At 42.0% G+C, this 18,555-nt stretch overlaps 2 protein-coding genes across 2 annotated transcripts; one reads left to right on the forward strand and one right to left on the reverse strand.

Moving 5' to 3' along the window:
• The first annotated feature begins 383 nt into the window (after positions 1 to 383).
• LOC308661526 (uncharacterized protein) lies at positions 384 to 10,203 on the forward strand. The gene is made up of 2 exons (XM_081316482.1): positions 384 to 522; positions 7,193 to 10,203. Exon 2 carries the CDS (start codon positions 7,209 to 7,211, stop codon positions 8,238 to 8,240), a length of 1,032 nt encoding a protein of 343 aa, XP_081172608.1. The 5' UTR covers positions 384 to 522; positions 7,193 to 7,208; the 3' UTR covers positions 8,241 to 10,203.
• A 5,970-nt stretch (positions 10,204 to 16,173) lies between these two features.
• LOC308661479 (uncharacterized protein) lies at positions 16,174 to 18,448 on the reverse strand. Its single transcript, XM_081316412.1, has 2 exons — positions 17,675 to 18,448; positions 16,174 to 16,910 (listed from the first exon to the last, which is right to left on the reverse strand). Exons 1-2 carry the CDS (start codon positions 18,315 to 18,317, stop codon positions 16,399 to 16,401), a joined length of 1,155 nt encoding a protein of 384 aa, XP_081172538.1. The 5' UTR covers positions 18,318 to 18,448; the 3' UTR covers positions 16,174 to 16,398.
• Between the last annotated feature and the right edge of the window lie 107 nt (positions 18,449 to 18,555).

Genomic DNA, 18,555 nt, shown 5'->3' on the forward strand with positions numbered 1-18,555 from the left:
ATTTTAGAGAAGCCATGGGGGAAATTATATTTTTGAATGTAGTAGTACCCGGCCAGTAAATAGCAACAAAGCTCCCTGCAAATTAAAAACAATCATTGTAACGTGGAACTGGCAAAACAATTTCTCTTTGTCGTGCTAGCTTTTTACAGTACTTGCCAGGATGTTTTTTTTTCTTTTTACTCCTAGCTTTGAAGAAAAAGGCGTTGGTAACTTAAAAACCTTCTGGGCGGCACCTAAAATAAGCGTTTTTCGGCCTAAAAAGCAGCCTCTGTTCCATCTTGCCAGGAGAGGGCTCTGCTTACTGTTTCCTAGGAAGTATCTGGGCTTTTCCATTTCTCTCCGCTAAAGCCAGGAGGGTGAACTTCCTGTAGTAAATAGATTTGCCGCCATCGTGAACGCTGCGAGACAGACAGGACCAAGATAAGTGGCCCGGCGGACATCAAATCAGCGCTTCATCACTCGACCAGAGTGAAGACTATCATCAGTTCCGAGATAACTCCGAATAAACCGGCAGCGGGTCAGGTAAAAGAAAGACTGTAAGGTGGAATGTAGTGGAGAAATACTTATCGCAGGAAACCTTTTTTTTATATACTAGGGTCCCCCACCAGGGTCGACTTTGCATCCGGGATTTTTCAACCTGCCATTCTGTTTAGGCCAATCTGCGATTAGAACTTGCACTCTGTAAAATTATTTTTTTTAGTGATAGTAATGAATTAAACTGAAGCACGGAGTTCTATTTAATGGTACGAATTGAAGGATGGGCCCCCCTTTTTTTCATTTGTCACGTTGGGGGTTGCTTGGGAATACAGTATTGTTTTGAAAGAGCCCTGTGGGCAAAATCTGCTTCATCTGGCATTCCAGCCCAGACAACGGCCAGCCAGTTGATTGTAGGCTTTGAGAGAAGCCTACAAGCAGAAGAATGAAATAGCTAGCAGGTGCTGACTGTTCCTGCTACCCTATGGATGATGCTATCAAAGGATAGCATGGTGGTTCACTTAACACATCATCATGCAGAGCTTGGCCAAACTTGTCTGGCTTTGGAAGCTAAGCAGGGTTAGGTGTGAGAAATACTCCAGAAAATACTCTGGAAAATTGAAAAGCATCCCAGGAAAGGCACAGTCAAATTACCTCCATGTCGTTGCTATGAAAACTCAATCAAGAGTTGAGCTCTATTTGACAGATTTTATTTTCTCTAGGTCAGTGTAAATAAGCAATTTGCAAGACTGAAGCAATTAAGGTCAAGGGCTTTTGCTTTGGTTTTGCTGGTGTGCTTATCTCCTTCTTGAATTTGTGTACTGTGTTTTCAGCAACTGCATGAAGGGTCCTTGGTGCTAATAATCATAATAGTAAAGTTGGAAGGGACCTTGGAGGTCATCTAGTCCAACCCCCTGCTCAGGCAGGAAACCCTATACCATTTCAGACAAATGGCTGTCCAGTCTCTTCTTAAAAACTTCCAGTGTTGGAGCATTCACAGCTTCTGGAGGCAGGTTGTTCCACTGGTTAATTGTTCTAACTGTCAGGAAGTTTCTCCTTAGTTCTAGGTTGCTTCTCTCCTTGACTAGTTTCCATCCGTTGCTTCTTGTCTTGCTTTCAGGTGCTTTGGAGAATAGCTTGACTCCCTCTTCTTTGTGGCAGCCCCTGAGATACTGGAACACTGCTATCATGTCACCCCTAGTCCTTCTCTTCATTAAACTAGACATACCCAATTCCAGCAGCCGTTCCTTGTATGTTTTAGCCTTCAGACCTCTAATCATCTTTGTTGCTCTTCTCTGTACTCTTTCCAGAGTCTCAATATCTTTTTTACATCATGGTGACCAAAACTGGATGCAGTATTCCAAGTGTGGCCTTACCAAGGCATTGTAAAGTGGTATTAACACTTCATGTGATCTTGATTCTATCCCTCTATTAATGCAGCCTAGCACTGTGTTGGTTTTTTTGGCAGCTGCAGCACACTGCTGGCTCATATTTAAGTGATTATGCACTAGGAGTCCAAGATCCCTCTCACAGTTACTACTGTTGAGCAAGGTACCCCCTATACTATACCTGTACATTTGGTTTTTCTTGCCTAAATGTAGAACCGTACTTTTTTCATCATTGAATTTCATTTTGTTAGATAGCACCCAGTGTTCAAGTCTGTCCAGATCCTCCTGTATCTTAAGCCTGTCTTCTGGAGTGTTGGCTATTCCTGCCAGCTTGGTGTCGTCTGCAGATTTGATGAGTTCCCCATCTATCCTCTCGTCCAAATCGTTGATGAAGATGTTGAAGAGCACTGGGCCCAGAACAGAGCCCTGGGGCACCCCACTACACACTTCCCTCCATGTAGATGCGGTTCCCTTGAGGACCACACGCTGAGCTTGCTTGTTTTCTTGCAGATGTTTCATTGCCCAAACTAACATCATCAGGGCACTGATGATGTTACCTAGTTTGGGTAATGAAACATCTATTGCATTTGTGTGTGATTTGCCAACTGTACAGTAACAGATAAGAAAGTGTTCCAGAGGGTCAATGCCATCTTCCAGAGGATTATTGGCTGCCCTCTCGTCCCCTCCCCCAGATGAACTGTACAGTTCTTACTGTCTTAGGAAAGCTCAAAAGACTCATGCTGGACATTCTTTTTTTGAACTATTATCATCTGGCAGAAGGTACAGGATAATAAAAACAAAGACAAATAGGCTGAAAATTAGTTTTTATCCCAGAGCTGTAACCATATTAAATACTACTGTATAGTGCAAGATTGAAGTGCAATATTAGGGACAGCGCAATGGTGAATAGAATATGAATGATGTGTGTATATGTATGTTTTTATTTGTGGTTCTTACGTGTGTAATATGCACTGTGGACAGCACTTAATTTCCTTGTGAGATACACAATGACAATAAAGATATTCTATTCTATCTGCAAGAAAACAAGCAAGCTCAGAGAGCAATGAGCTACAAATATTCTCCTTTGTTAGTATCAGCAACTGCAGTTAATGGGCATGAGGGCACTATTCTAGAGAATAATACTTTAACTATGCAAAATATTTCTTCCATCAATTAGCTTCATGGAATAATAATTCTGATATTGTATGAAATAGTCTAAAACTTTTCTACCAGTGCATGGTTTTAGATATACCACATTTCTTCATACTTCCTTTTTCAAAGAAGCTCTAGATTATATAAATTTACTCATAGAGAAAATAAACCCTGAATAAATAATCCAGAATTATTTTAATTAACCTTTCAGTTCTTTGGAATGATAAATGGTATTACTCGGATAGTGGATCACCATTTTATTTATTTGTTTAATTAATTGATGGTGCTGAACTTTATTTATGATATACAATATTTAAATAATTTGAAACAATACTGTAATGTATTCTCTATCATCAGTCCGCAACAGAGGACTGATCTCAGTCAGGGAAAGAAATAGGATTATCTCAACATTATTGACAATGAGCTGATGGATATTCCAGGATCAGCCTTTTAAAATTTGATTTGAAATGGTGAAATATTTAAAAAGACTGCATAACAGAAGCTTTAGTGTTTATTCAGTGAAAAAAAGATAAATCTGTTATAGTGATTAAAATAAACTAAATGTGACAAAAAGAAAAAAGTAACAAAAAATCCATATAATATAAATAAACATAAAAAATTAATCCAGCTGTTAAGCATATTATTAAATATAGACCATATCACAACATATGCTCATCTTACTTTTAGAATATAGAGGCTTTTCAAAAACAGGCAATTCATATCCTGAATCCTTTCCTTAAGATCAAGAAAGTATGCTTCTGTCCAATTATTTAACGTTATCTTTTTTCCCTTACCTCAAGCTCAAAAGTCTTAATGAGATGACAAATCCCATTTTAAGGATATAATTCAATATCACTTTGAGATTCTTAATATTTCTTCCCACTATTACATAAACATACTTTAGTAATTCTAAACTCAAATAAGGCTGTGACAGAACAAGACCAAATCATATGGGTTAAAGGGCCTTCAAACATCAAGGAACATAATATCTATACTTTTTAAAACATTAATTGAGCAGTCCAGTAAACTCCAAATAATGTTTTCTGATGTTTATGTTTTATTTATGAATCATAAGATGTATATTTTACATTTTTAATACCTGAACCAATTGATTTTCCAAAACTGGATATTCTAATTTTTCATTCCAGGCTTCAAATATTTAATTAATTTTGACTTTCATTTCACTTTTTGGGTTCAAACACTGCTTCCTATAATGAAACTAAAATTACAGGTACCTTAGAGATTGCTAAAACATTTGATTGATTAAGCTGATTGATTAATATATGTTTCAGCTGTATATATCATATTGCACATAGGCAGACAAGTCAATCTCAAAATAGTAAAAACCATCATTAGTAATCAACTGATTTAAAGTATTATTTTTTTATGTAATCCAAGCAATCCCAGATAAGATCTTCTCTTTTATTTTCAAATTTGAGGTATACAGTAATGTCAATTTCTTGGACAGATTGCCGTTCAAGATACAGGAGCTTCAGACAATTTTTGGATTCCTCCACCTTAAAGAATTCATTAATAAATGAGTGTTAGTTTGGCTTATACAGTTTCTATAATGGCATATTAACTTCTTAGTTCCTTGGCAATAAATTTAACTAATTATGATCTTTCTTTTGGAATACTACTATGCTACTATATGCATGTGTATCAGTCTACTGCTAAAGGAATAGCAGATATGTGCTAGAGATGCTCATTTGCAAACTGCTGCTGAGCTTTCACCACATGGGTGGGGATTTATATGATTCCTTGAGTTATATGTTTATCACAAATAAATGTGAAAAGCTCCAGTTTATATGTGATGTTGCTGGAAATATGAATGGTCTACATGTCTGATGGTTCTATGGGGGCACAAGCTTTTAGTGATGCCTGATTTTGCCAAGAAGGCTACGTGTTTTGTCCAGTGACAGTGTACCATTGAATATTAATTTGTAGAGTACTGTGGCAAGAAACAGTTGCTGCTTTGAAGCATTTGCTTATGGGCTTTTCAGAGGCATTTTTCATCCTGCCTCCTAGAATGAATTTTCAAAGGAAAATAGTGCAGATGGGGAGGGAATTTCAGCTCTCCTTCCACATGTTGCATGCATCAGGACTTTTCAACCTTTTCACCCATTGTACCACTTTTAGGATATGGCAACATCCGAGTACCCCCAGTTGCCTAGCAAGGTGTCAAAAACTTGATGACCAAAAAAAAAAGGAAAAAAATGATGAAGTACAAGTAGTCCTCGATTTACAACAGTTCACTTAGTGACTGTTCGAAGTTACAATGGCACTGAAAAAAGTGCCCCCAAGCCACAGCCGAGCAAGACACCTGCCTGCCCACCCGGCGGTGCTCTTCCTCTTGTCCGAGGTTTTCATTGTTGAGAGCATTTCTGTTGAGGATTGGCAGCGGGGGTGGGGTGGGGGGTGTTTGGTTTTTATTCCCCCCCCCGTCTGCTGGGTGGTTGCAGCAGGTTTTGGTCACTTCACATGACCCTGGGACACTGTGACCTTCATAAATATGAATCAGTTACCAAGCATCTGGATGTAAATCACAAGACCCTGGAGATGCTGCAGCATTTTAGCTGGGCTCAGCAGAAGTGCCAGGATCAGTGCTGAGCTCCAGCTGGAGCCTGGCGCTGATCCTGGCGCTTCCACTGAGCCCTGACAGCCCCGAAGAAGCGCTGATCCTGGTGCTTCCGCTGAGCCCTGACAGCCCTGTAGCTCCAGCCATCTCTCTCTCAGGCTTACGTGGTGCTGCCATTCCCCTCCCCTGCTACCACTTTTCTAGGATGGTCGCGTACCACCTGCCAGGTGCCAATGTACCACAGGTGGTACCCGTACCACTGGTTGAAAAGCCCTGGCATACATGGTCCTCATCAAGTTGTTTCCTTTGTGGTGCAGAATTGAAACTGGATCACCTTGTGTCCTATTTTCCATTTGTAGTCTGTTCCTATTATGTACTTAAAGGAGTTAAAGCTGTAATAAGCAAAGGCCAGTCCCTTGGGGACTTGTGCTAATTACCCTCAGCATAATTTCCAGTGACTGTGACCTTTTGATATACAGCTAAAACATACAGATACAGGTAGTCCTTGCTTAATGACCATTCTTTTAGTGACTGAAGTTGACGAATGTACTGAAAAAAGTAGCTTACAACTGATGCTTGCACTGAATACAGTCACAGTATTCCCATGGTCATGTGATTGTGATTCCGGCACTTGGCATCTGTCATGTAACTATGACACTTGCAACATCAAGGAAAATTGAGGGAGGGAGCCAGCAGGTAGTCGCAAGGCATGGTCATGTGATGTCTTGCTTAAAGACTGCTGATGATTTACTTAATGACTGGCAAAAAGTGTCATAAAAATCGGATACAGTCACATGAAGATTTGCTTAATGACTACACTCCTGAATAACAATTTTTCCAATCCTTATTGTGATCATAAGTTGAGAAATATCTGTAATGTAAATTCTTGTTTGGGTCCCTCCCTGCATTTTCCTAATTTTGATCCAGGTTTTGCCAGTTAACTGTACGTGATATTTGCCGATGCTTAATAATTCCAAGTTATATTTTTTTCTAGCTGAATGAAATGGCACATATTCTTGCTTTGATGTGGATTATAGGGGTTGATTGAGCATGTTCTGGGTATAAACTAAACTGGAAATTACCGACGTTTTCCAACACCACAGAATTGCAGCCCCAGTAAAATTTACTTCCATTCCCCATGGATTATTTTAAATCTGATACTTGGAGTATGAAATGATGTGAACAGTAATTTGTTTAGAAGATCCTGCTTAACCAGAAATGCCAGTTTCTGAATCTGAAATCTTAAATAAGCAAACATTCTCTAACTGAGTGCTTATTTGGGTTATTGTTTTAATAGATAAATACAACTCTTTGTCTAATCATCCTTCAGCACGTATCAGTGGAGTAAAATTGAAAGAGAGTGTTGGCTTTCCATACATCAGCTTTATCTTCCTCAACTTATAATTGTGCATTTGGAATTTCTACTAACTGACATTGTTTTTGCTGTAATATAATTTTGGAGGTTATTCTTGGGTTACATCCAATGAGTAATGTCATTTGAAACTTTAAATTGATTCTTTTTTATTCCTATGTTTTTATTGTTTAACATTATGGGTTTAAAGATTGGAAACCATCTTTTTTTCTTTAAAATCTGGTTTAGTTCAACAGGTGATGGGATGGCAACCAAGACTGAGAAGCAGACATCCATAAAAGAAGAACCAGAGCATGTAGAAATGCAGGTGATGTTTAGAGGAGGATCTAAAGAGACTGGCTCTCAAAGACGTAAACAGGAAAGGGGGACTGAAATTCACTACAATCTGTTGCCAGAGAGAAGAGAAAAAGCTGCTTCTGATAAAACGCAAGGCAAAGCTGGCCAGTGCAAGGAGGGGAATTTAAAACGCCTTGACCAAATAGTAATCCAGCAACTGATCCACATTGGAGAAAGTAAAATCGCCCCTAAGAAACAGGAAAACAGCTTCTGCCAGAATGTAGGCCTCACTAGGCCTCAAATTGTCCATTTAGGAGAGAAGCCGTATCTCTGCATCATTTGTGAGAAAACTTTCCGCAATCACTCAGGACTCATGGTCCACCAGAGAATCCACACAGGAGAGAAGCCGTATAAATGCCCTGATTGTGACAAGAGCTTCAACCAGCGATCCCATCTCACCTCTCACCATGGGACCCACACAGGTGAGAAGCCATTTAAATGCTTTGACTGTGGGAAGAGCTTCAGTTACAACTCTGGGCTCATAATACACCAGCGAATTCACACCGGGGAGAAACCGTATAAATGCTCCAACTGTGAGAAAAGCTTCAGCCAAAAATCTCATCTCCTTTCGCATCAGAGGACCCATATGGGAGAGAAATCCTTCAAATGCCCTGACTGTGGGAAAAGCTTCAGTTACAACTCTGGTCTCGTAATACATCAACGGATTCACACTGGGGAGAAACCATATAAATGTCCTGATTGTGGAAAGAGCTTCAATCAGAGATCACATCTTATTTCACATCAAGGCATTCACACAGGGCAGAAACCATATACGTGCCAGGATTGTGGGAAGAGTTTTAGCTTCAATTCTGGGCTTGTTATTCATCAACGGCTTCATACTGGAGAGAAACCGTATAAGTGTCCCAACTGTGGGAAGAATTTCAATCAGAAATCGCACCTTATTTCTCACCAGAGAATCCATATTGGGCAGAAAACTTAATTTCTAAAGACAATTCTGAATAGGCTATTAATATTAGCATCATCTTTTCTCTCTAAATAGTAGTAGCTTTTGAAGAACAATGTGTGTCGTCATCTCTGTGTCCAGAAGCAGTGGACCTATTTTAGAATTTTGAAGTTCTAGTTGTACTTATATGTCCAATATTTCAAGATATGTAGCAAAATGAAAAGTGACAGCCAAGAGCAGTGGATAGAACAAGAGGACTGAAATTAGGGGTTAGTAAGACTACAGTAACTATAAAAATGCCAGAAAGCTAAGGCTTAATGTATTTTAATATTCATTTTTCAATTTTATGAGAAAATAATACTGTAGTTTGAAGTGTAAAAGATGTATAGTAACTATAGGAAAATGCTTAAAAATTCTTAACGTGTTGATAAAGATTCTTAGCCTGAATGAAATATATAGCCCTCTTTCCAAAGTCCCACCAAGGCATAGAGAGAAAGAGGGAAGTTGAAACTCCACTGCTGAATACATCCTGGATGCTTTGTTCCCTTTTGGCTTGAGAGTTTGCTATGCTTAGATTTGTAAGGGAAATCTTATATTTCTACAAACAAAAACAGTTATATCACATGGAATGCTGGAATAAAGATGTGATATAGAGGTAGGGCCATAGGGCAATCCTTGTTCCTCTACAAATCCTAGACTATCTATGGAGGCAACTTTGGAATTTCAGAGTGTAGGAAATCAAGAATTCACCCTTGTTAATGTACAATCCCTAGATTTTCTCTAATGCTTTCTATATGAGGTTGCCCGTGCAAACTTCAGTAGATAAGAGAATGCATCAAGATTACAAATGCAAGTTGAAGTATGCTTTGTTTAAATTAACATATAGCTGCAGTTTGGTTCAATTTAATTGGTTAGACTTGCTTCTGAGCACCATCCAAAGTACTGCTTATTGGCTACATTATTCAAAAAATTGCCACACAAGACTGTCCCCCGCTCTGCTCCTCAGGAGCCATGTTATTTGCCCTTGTGTGACACCAATTTGTGGAATTCCCTGCTCCAGGTGATCTGTTGACCCTTTCTTTAGTAGTGCTCCAAACTGGTATTTTAAAAGAAGGATTTTGTTCTACGTCTCTTTCCATGCCTTTTGTGATTTTATTTTAATTTTTGAATATTTGATCTAGGTTCCAGGTTGTTTTTAAGATTGTTGTTATTACTATAATGGATCCAGACGTAGTCACACTTTAAAAAAAAACACACCACCACTGAAATCAGAGAAACCTAACTTAACTGTAACGAACCTGTACCATTGATTTGACTGTGCTTATGTGTAACCATGAGAGTGTATGGCTTTCTTCACTGTTGTTGAGCTCCAGTGTTCAACAGCATTTGGCATTATGACGACCAGTGAGAGATGGTGGAAATTGCAGCTTAACAACATCTGGAAGGTCATTGGTTATCCAGCCTTGGACTATTGTAGTATTGGATGCTGTCTGCTGCCCTAAGACCAAGGGACTGAAAATATTAAATGTAAATATTAAGCCAATTGTAAATATTAAGTCAAGGGTCTTCAAACTTGGCCCTTTTATGACTTGTGGACTTCAGCTCCCAGAATTCCTCAGCCAGCGTGCCTGGCTGAGGAGTTCTGGGAGTTAAAGTCCACAAATCATAGAAGGGCCGAAGACCCCTGTATTAAGTCAATCAGTATTACATTTTAAGCATTGATCATTGCAGCAACTCTTCTATACTTACCGGTAACATTGCTGATTAGAATGGTGTATATGGTAGCTATTAAAGTACTGAAAATGTTTCCTCGTAATAAGTCGGGGAGTGTACAGTGCTAAAATGCATTTTTAAAAAGATATTCTGATACTGGTTGTTTGCTTGGATTTTTACTTTTTACCATTTTCTCTCCCTCCTGTTAAGCTAAGCCCAAGATTGACATAGAACAATTCAGCCAGAATTCAGTTCTTTATTTGCTTACACCCAATAGACTAGGGCTCCTCAAACTTGGTGACTTAAGACTTGTGGACTTCAACTCCCAGAATTCCCCAGCCAGCCAGCTCGGGAATTCTGGGAGTTGAAGTCCACAAGTCTTAAAGTCACCAAGTTTAAGGACCCCTGCAATAGACAGAAGCTTGCCAGACAAAACTCTTACTTCTCTCACCTTAACAGATGTACCCTCAGAGATCCTATGAAGTGGCTTATCCTTACTCTCTCCTCAAAATCAACTGTAGCCATTTACAACGCTAATTTACAAAGAATTTACCTGTTTGAATTAACTTTTTAACTACACAAGGGAAACAATTATAATAATAAAAAAACTGGAACCATGTAGGAGAAGGCACTTTTCATGTACCAGATGGTTGAAACTTTGACAACAGTGCATATTCAGAACAGCTTTACCTACTAATCTGAATAGTCAAGTTCGTAGCAAGAGAGATGATCCCATAGACAAGGGGTTCCCAACCCCCGGTCCGTGGACCGCTACCGGGCCGCGGCATGCTAGCAACTGGTCCACACAAACAAGCAAATCCCTATCTGCAGGATGCAGTCACCACACAAAACCATGCCCCCTCCAGTCTGCAGAAAAACCTCTCCCCATGTAACCGGTCCCTGGTGCCCAAAAGGTTGGGACCTCTGCCATGGACTATCAAGCCCTAAGCTGTGAGAAAGTAGCCCCCCTTGAATTATACCTTTGTTTTAAACATAATTTTTATTAAAAATATATTTTTAGAATACCTTGAATTATTCCCAGAAAACACCAGCAATTGTTGATCTTTATTGCAAGAATCATATGATGTCTATGATACTATGGCGGTCAGCAGCCTAGCTGCCCTGCTTGGTAGTATTTGCAATTTCTAGACCCTTTTTAAGGATAGCCTCACATGCATCACAGTCAAGGCAGATGGTCAACTTTCTCACAGTCCAGCTGGCTCAGGAAGAGTTGTGTTTGATGCAGTGGCTTGTAACTGTGCAAACGTTCTTCTTGGCAACGTCGCCATCTGCAAGTCCCGTGACAGATGGTGATCAAGCAGCACTTCCGGATCCCAACCTGCTCCTTCTGGGGGCTGCACCCTATGCAAAGCAAGCTTCTCTCCGATCCCAGAGTCCTTCTTTTTCCATACCAACAGCAACTTTATCTGGGTTTAACTTCAACTTGTTTTCTTTCATCCAGCCTACTATCAGGGTTAAGCCACATTTGGGGTTGCCAATTCTTTCCTTGAAAACGGTACAGTAGAGCAGGATTTCCTCAACATATGGGTGGCACCTAATTTGAAAACTCTGGATGAATTCCCCCAATAATTTCATGTAAAGATCTTAGCAATAGGTCATTGTTTGATGTTGAAATCTATTTTCAATCTATTTGTGTGTGTGCACGCGCGCATGAAGCTGAGAACGAGACGTGTTTTTGCCCACTGAGTGGTAATCTATCTCAGTCTTTCTTGACTCCGTGTCATTTAAATGGCCGGTGGAATATGGGAGTTATAATTGAGCACATCTGGAGAATACCAGTGTCAGGACCCACCCCAAACCACGTCTTAGGAAGACAAAACTCTTGGAGCCAAATCTTAGTCCAAAAGGAATCTTTACTATGACATGCTTGGTTGTAGGAGGCGAGACAGGACTTAATATTTCCACGATGTAAACCCTTATAAAGAGTTCCCGGTTTAACCCCCCTTAATCCCCATTTGGTCAGTCCCCCATCCTTCCTCTCGTATCATCCATCTCGTGGGAAAAAGGAAGTTAGGACCCTTTTGTTTATTGCTGTCTACCGTGACAAAAACCAGATGCTAGCCCCCCCTTTTGTTTCCCCAGTTCAAAAGGCTTCTCCTTTCCTTTGAAATGCCTATTGCCGGTTCAATACACATCTATCCTCTTCTCTTTCGGAGATGGCAGAATCCATGGGATATGTTTGAAACATTCCATTTATGAATATGATATAAATGGATTCTGACAACCAGATAGGAGACAGCAGCCTAGTAAATATTTCATGACATAACATTTTAGGGGCCATACTAATTGTCCTATAAAAGAATTAAAGGAATGCCAATAGAAATAAACATCTGGGGAGAGAATGTGGTTTCTTTGTAGTGTCTGTTTTTAATTCTTCAGTGCATGCTTATCAATTTTAGGAGTCAACCATGTGTAGCAATGAGGCAAGAGTCCAAAATGCTTTGACATTTATAGATAGATATCCTCAATTTATAACCACAATTGGAACTGGAATTTTTGTCATAAATTGGGTGGTGGCAAATCAAGTCATGACATGAGTGGACCTAATTTTATGACCATTTTTATCATGGTCGTTAAGCGAATCCAGCTTTCCCAGTTGATGTTTTTCTCAGGAATCAGCTGGGAAGGTCGCAAATTGGGATCCCATGACTGCAGATTCCTGCAACATGTCATAAATCTGGGGGTAATGCCATGGTCTTAAGTGCAAAATCACTTTTTCCCCCCAAGGTTGCCTTAAAATTGAAACCATCTCTAAATGAATGGATTGTAAGTACCTTAGAAAGATACTAAAATATTAGTGATTACATTATTCTATGAAAATGTAAATCCTTGGAAAATTAATACTAATTTAAATGGTCTTTTCACTGTGTCTTGTCAAATGCAATGTCTTGGATATCTTGCTCAATAAAAATATAATTTCTTTTTACGGTGTTGGATTTCTGTGGCTTTTGTCTCCATTAGCTCATGCCCAATAGCGCTCTAAGTAAAGAACTTGGTTTTGAACAAAGAATGGTCTTCTTGGAAGAAGCCAATGAAGCTCAATGGACTGTATTGTACTGTATCAAAAGCAAAAAGGTTTTTCCCTGAGAATGTAATCTGAGTGATGCTGGTTGGGTGAGGCAGCTTAATACTGTGTGTGCTCTAGTTTTCAGAACAGCTAGACGGGGCTTCAGAAATCATAACCTATTTTTTTCCTGCACATACTATTAATCTATGCTCCCCGATAGATTTAACTGACTCCAGCTGACACACCAGAATAAGCTACAATGAAGTTAAATATGTGTGATCCGGTATGGTGTGGAAACTGAGCCATATTTATTTATTTTTTAAAAAATTATATGGCTGCCCAGCTCACTCTCAGTGACTCTGGAGAGCTCACAAGGATGAAAGCCTAATACAGAAACAATAAAAAGCAATAATCCCCACCCCCCACCGCCAATCAACAACAATCAAGTGAGCCATTTGATGGGCTCCATTGCACTCTGGGGTGCAGAAACGCATCGGCAAACCAGGACTTCAGGGCCTTGTGAAAGAGTTTTAAAAGTGGGGAGGGGGTGAATGGGCGATCTTATCATCTGTGGGATGATGTTCCACAGGGGAGGAGCCCCCACAGAGAAGGCCCTTCTGTTTGGTCCCACTGGATGGACCTCCTTAGGAGAGGAGACCCATAACATTCCCGTGGCCCCCCACTCTGATTGGTTGGGTAGGTGTGACCCTCCTTCAAATAACCTGATCCCAAGCCATGTAGGGCTTCAAAGGTAACAACCTGACTTGGACCTGGAAACAAATTGACAGCCAATGCAGTTCCTGCAGGAGAGATGACACTTATGCACATCTAAGCCTGTACAGAACCATGTAGGCCAGTGCATTTCGAATGAATTGAAGCTTCCAGATACTTTTCAAGGGCAGCCTACGAAGAACACACTGCAGTAGTCAAGACAGAAGGCGACTAGGGCAGGGGTAGGCAACCTCAGCTCTTTTATGACTCATGGACTTCAACTCCCAGAATTCCTGAGTCAGCTATGCTGACTCAGGAATTCTGGGAGTTGAAGTCCATGAGTCATAAAAGAGCCGAGGTTGCCTACCCCTGGACTAGGGCATAGGTGACTATGAGCAGGGATTGTTGGTTCAGGTAAGGGCATAACTGGCACACAGCCCATAGTGGCAGAGAGGGCTTCCTGGCCACAGCTACCACCTGCTCCTTGAGCAGGGGTCATGAGTTCAGGAGAACCTCCAAATTATGCACTGGGTCTGTCTGGGGCAGTGGTACCTCATCCAAGACCAAAGATGGCAATTCTCTAGGAACCGAAGAACCCCACAAGCCCAGAGCCATTCCATCTAGCCAGGGCTCAGCTTCAGCTCGTTGCTCCCCATCCAGCCCTTAACAGTCTCCAAGCAATGCAAGAAGGTCACAGAACTGCTGAATTCACCATAGGTTGAGACATATAGCTGGGTGTCATCAACATACTGCTATCTCATCCCGGGGCGGCAGATGATCTCATCCAGTGGTTTCATGTAGATGTTACCAGGGGTCTTCAAACTTGGCCCTTTTATGACTTGTGGACTTCAACTCCCAGAATTCCTCAGCCAGAGTGCCTGGCTGAGGAATTCTGGGAGTTGAAGTCCACAAGTCATAAAAGGGCCAAGTTTGAAGATCCCTGTGTTAAACAGAAGTAGAGAAAGTACCGAGCCTTACAAGATCCCACAAAGCAGGGGACAAGGGCCAAACGTCTCGCTTCCTATCAACATCAATTGAGAGCGACAACGGAGGAAGCGGGCCATATTCTGTGAAATGGGCCATCACATTAAAAACATCATATGGTTCACTGGAGCACAGCGAGTTATGTGAATACAGCAATTGTGGCTTTTTAGCTTTGGATTCACTGTGAACTCAGCCCACGAGGACTCTAAGAGAGCCACGTTCACTGCTTACATATATAAGGGAGACTTGGAAGGAGAAGCTAAATCAGATGAAGGCTTCTTCCAGTCCAGCACTTGGTTTACAAAGCAGCCACTTAGTTGCTTCCAGGAAGGTTACCACTACATCTTCTCTATTGATTGTCTCCACTAACTGGTAGAAAAATGAAGCCTGCTCGTGAGGATTTGGAAAGGAAACACTGTGAGTGATGCATACCTCGCATATACAAACACATATAGGTAGTCCTCAACTTAAGACCACAGCTGAGCTCAAAATTTCCATTGCTATGCAAGACAATTGTTAAAGTGAATTCTGCCCTATTTTACGAACTTTTTTCCAACAGTTAAGTGAACCACTGCAATTGTTATGTTAATAACATGGTTGTTACGTAAATCTTGCTTGCCCATTGACTTTGCTTGTCGGAAGGTCACAAAAGGTGATCACATGACCCTGGGACACTGCAAAGTATGAGTCAGTTGCCAGGCATCTGAATTTTGATCACCTGACCATGGAGATGCTGCAACAGTCGTGTGAAAAACAGTCATAAATCATTTTTTCCAGTGCCATTGTAACTTCGAACAGTCACTAAACAAACTGCTGTAAGTCGAGGACTACCTGTACAAACAATACACCATTGTGAAAAATATGCAAGCAGTTTGCTCTCCCAAGCCTGCATTCGGATAAAGTCTCTCTAGAAGGAGCCCCCAATAAGCAGTCAGCTGGATTTGATTGTAAGAAAAAGGAAGGCTCCTATCCATAAGCTACTGTAATATCTCTTCTAAAGTTTTTCTTTGTTGTGATTCAGGGTCAGCCTGTGGGTTCGGCAGTTGGGTCGGACGACTCAGAGGAGGAGGAGGGGGGTGTTGAAGAGCTTGCTGAGGGGATTGGACAGCTTGTTGAGAGCCCCCAGCCAGGCCCCTCTCATCTGGTCACGATGCAGACCCAGCTGTGTGAGCCTGACAGCGTGGATGAAGATGACCCACAGCTGGCCCTGTTCAAGGACGCCCGACGCAGGAGGCAGTCAGTCAGGAGTAAACAGAGGAAGGCAATGGGGCACCTCGGAAGGAGGCAGAGAGAGGCCACGCCCTGAACTGTATTTAAGGGGAATGTGTGGGAGGGCTGGTTTGCTGAAGGCAACCGCTTGGATAGTTCCTGTTTCATAGTTCCTGTTTCATAGCTCCTGTTTCATGGTTGGGGTCTGTTTTATGTTAATAAATTTGCCAGGCTTTATTCCAGCCTCTTGCCGTTTGTAAAGGGGTTGTCCCTGCCTTTTCTGCAGGGCCGGTAGCAGGCTGGTACAGAACATTCTTTTCTTTTCTTTTTCCAAACCAAACCATCTAGATGTACATTATCTCTCTGCTCCAGAGGATGGGCAAACTGAGAGAGCAGGCAAACTTGGCTCAAGATAAAATTACCATTTTAAAAAAATCCCCTGATTTTTACATTTTAGAAAGCACTGATTTTTCCCCCCTCCCTTCGTGTCCTGGCTATCCTTCTTTCCCGTTCAAGATAACAGTTCTATAGCTGAAGGAGGGACAGAAATTACTTGATTTCCTTTGATTCCAAAATGGCTCCACCCCTCGCTTGCTGTGTGGGCTGGGACGGTGGCAATATCCTGCTAGCCATACGCAAGGCCTCTGCCACAGACGCCACAGCATCAACCATCGGATGAAGGATGTCCCTGGTGCGCTGAAGCTCGGCTTCAATCATACTGAGCTCCTTAATCCTAATCTCTCTCTCCAGCTGGTTGTCCCTAGACCTGGCCTCTCTATCCAACTGGGCCTCCCTTGTCCGGGATTCACGGTCTAGATGGGCCTCCCGTGTCCGAGCCTCTCTGTCCAGAAGCATTTCCCTCAGCACTGCTTCGCGGAAGTCCCCAGCGTTGGTTTCACTTCTCTCGTGAAGAGCCTCCATGGTCTCCCAGGTCTTCCTGTAGTCAGTCATGATCTCATGCATCATCTCCTCGTGAGACCGCCTCTTCCTCTCCCGCATAGATGCCATCCTTTCTGCTGTTGTCAGAGGATGACCAAAGGACTTATCTCGCCTGCCTCTACCTGTAAGGGGGAAATGGGTTAGGCATCTGGACAATACTATCTACTGCCCAATGAATCCGTCCGGTTAGCTGCTCCAGCAACAGGACAGCAAAGGTGAGGTAGCCTCAGATTGCTGGATTCTCTTATTTTCCAGGAACAGGGATCGAGGGCAGTCTACAACCTGATGTAGTTTGAGTAAGTTGGAGAACTTCTGCCTCCTTCTCTTTTCCCCACTTCCTCCTTTTTTTGTCTCCCACTACAACAACCCTAGGAGGTGGGTTGGGCTGAAAGGGAATGACACTAGCAAAGTCACCCAGTTGGCTTTCATGTCTAAAATGGGACTAGAACTCACAGTCTCCTGGTTTCTAGGCCAGCATTTTATCCACTACATCAAACTGGCTCTCAATGTATCACACAATCATTTTGACAAAGTGGAACGGAGACTACAGGGAAAACAGCTGATTGGTTGCTAGAATGAAAACCTGACTTACCTCCTTACCAAATACCTCTTACCATTTTTGGTCAAATGGCTCTCATCCTTCTTTCTTCCACTTTTTAAAATAAAACATAGCACATCACAGAAACCACAAGTACATTTGACTCTGTTGGCAAACTGAGATGGGAATGCACCACACTTACTTTTAGCCTGGCTCCTTCTTTGAACTTAAATCTCAGACTGTGCTTGTCTCCCCACCTGTAACTAACTTAAACCCAAGCGTATGAGATGGCTGAAGAGCACCAACTGAAAAACAAAATGCCATTGAAGAAAAATGGCTTTTGCTCACCAATAGCAGTGTGGTGCCCATCTTCACTGCAGCCTGGAATGGGTTGCCCACACAAGTGCACCGCCTTCTCTTCAGGACCTTCCTCAACTATTGTGGTTTCAATCACATTGGGATCTATCACTGTCACTAACTCTCGTGGGATCCCCACGTTCGGTTCGGTTTCCGTGTCTGTGTCTGCATCCATACTTGAGAGAGTGTTTGGGGGTGTCATTTGGTTGCTCTCTTCCTCCGAGGCCTCCATGTCTTGTCCATCTTCTCTTTTTATCGCCACCCGCATGGATCCATCCATGCTGACCAAGCTCCGGTTGGTGACACTATCCATTTCACCTCCAAACATCTGATCCAACTCTCGGAAATAACGGCAAGACACGGGTTCTGCTCCAGCACAGATCTGGGCATCTTTGGCTCTCCGATAACTTCGCTTCAGATCCCGGGCTCGGTTCCTACACTGCGAAGCATTGCGTTCGTGACCCCTGGCTATCATCTGGGCTGAGAGATCCTCATAGATGTCACTGTTTGGTGGCCGGTTTTCAATCCACCTCAAAATCAGCAGTTCACCCCAGAGGGCAAGAAAGTCTCGAGTTTCCGTCTCTGTCCAAACTGGAGCTCGAGGCTGCATCCGTTGGCGAGGGGTATGTGGCATTTCTGCTTGAGCCTGATCAATGCAAACTCCACAGTGCCCAGATGCTCTGTAATTGCCCCCCAAAGTGCCAGATTTTCCCCAGAAGACTTAGAAAACCTGTCTTTGGAGAGATCATAAACAAAGGTGGCATAGAAGGGCAGGACCCAGGAAGAAAGCCAAGATGGAACCTTCTGCACAAGCGAGCGTTCACATGAACAGTTGTTAGTCAGGAGTAACTTCGTGGGCGGAGCTTCGATCC

The sequence above is a fragment of the Vipera berus genome (genome assembly GCF_964194415.1).
Source record: "Vipera berus genome assembly, chromosome: 2".
NCBI lineage: Eukaryota > Metazoa > Chordata > Lepidosauria > Squamata > Viperidae > Vipera > Vipera berus.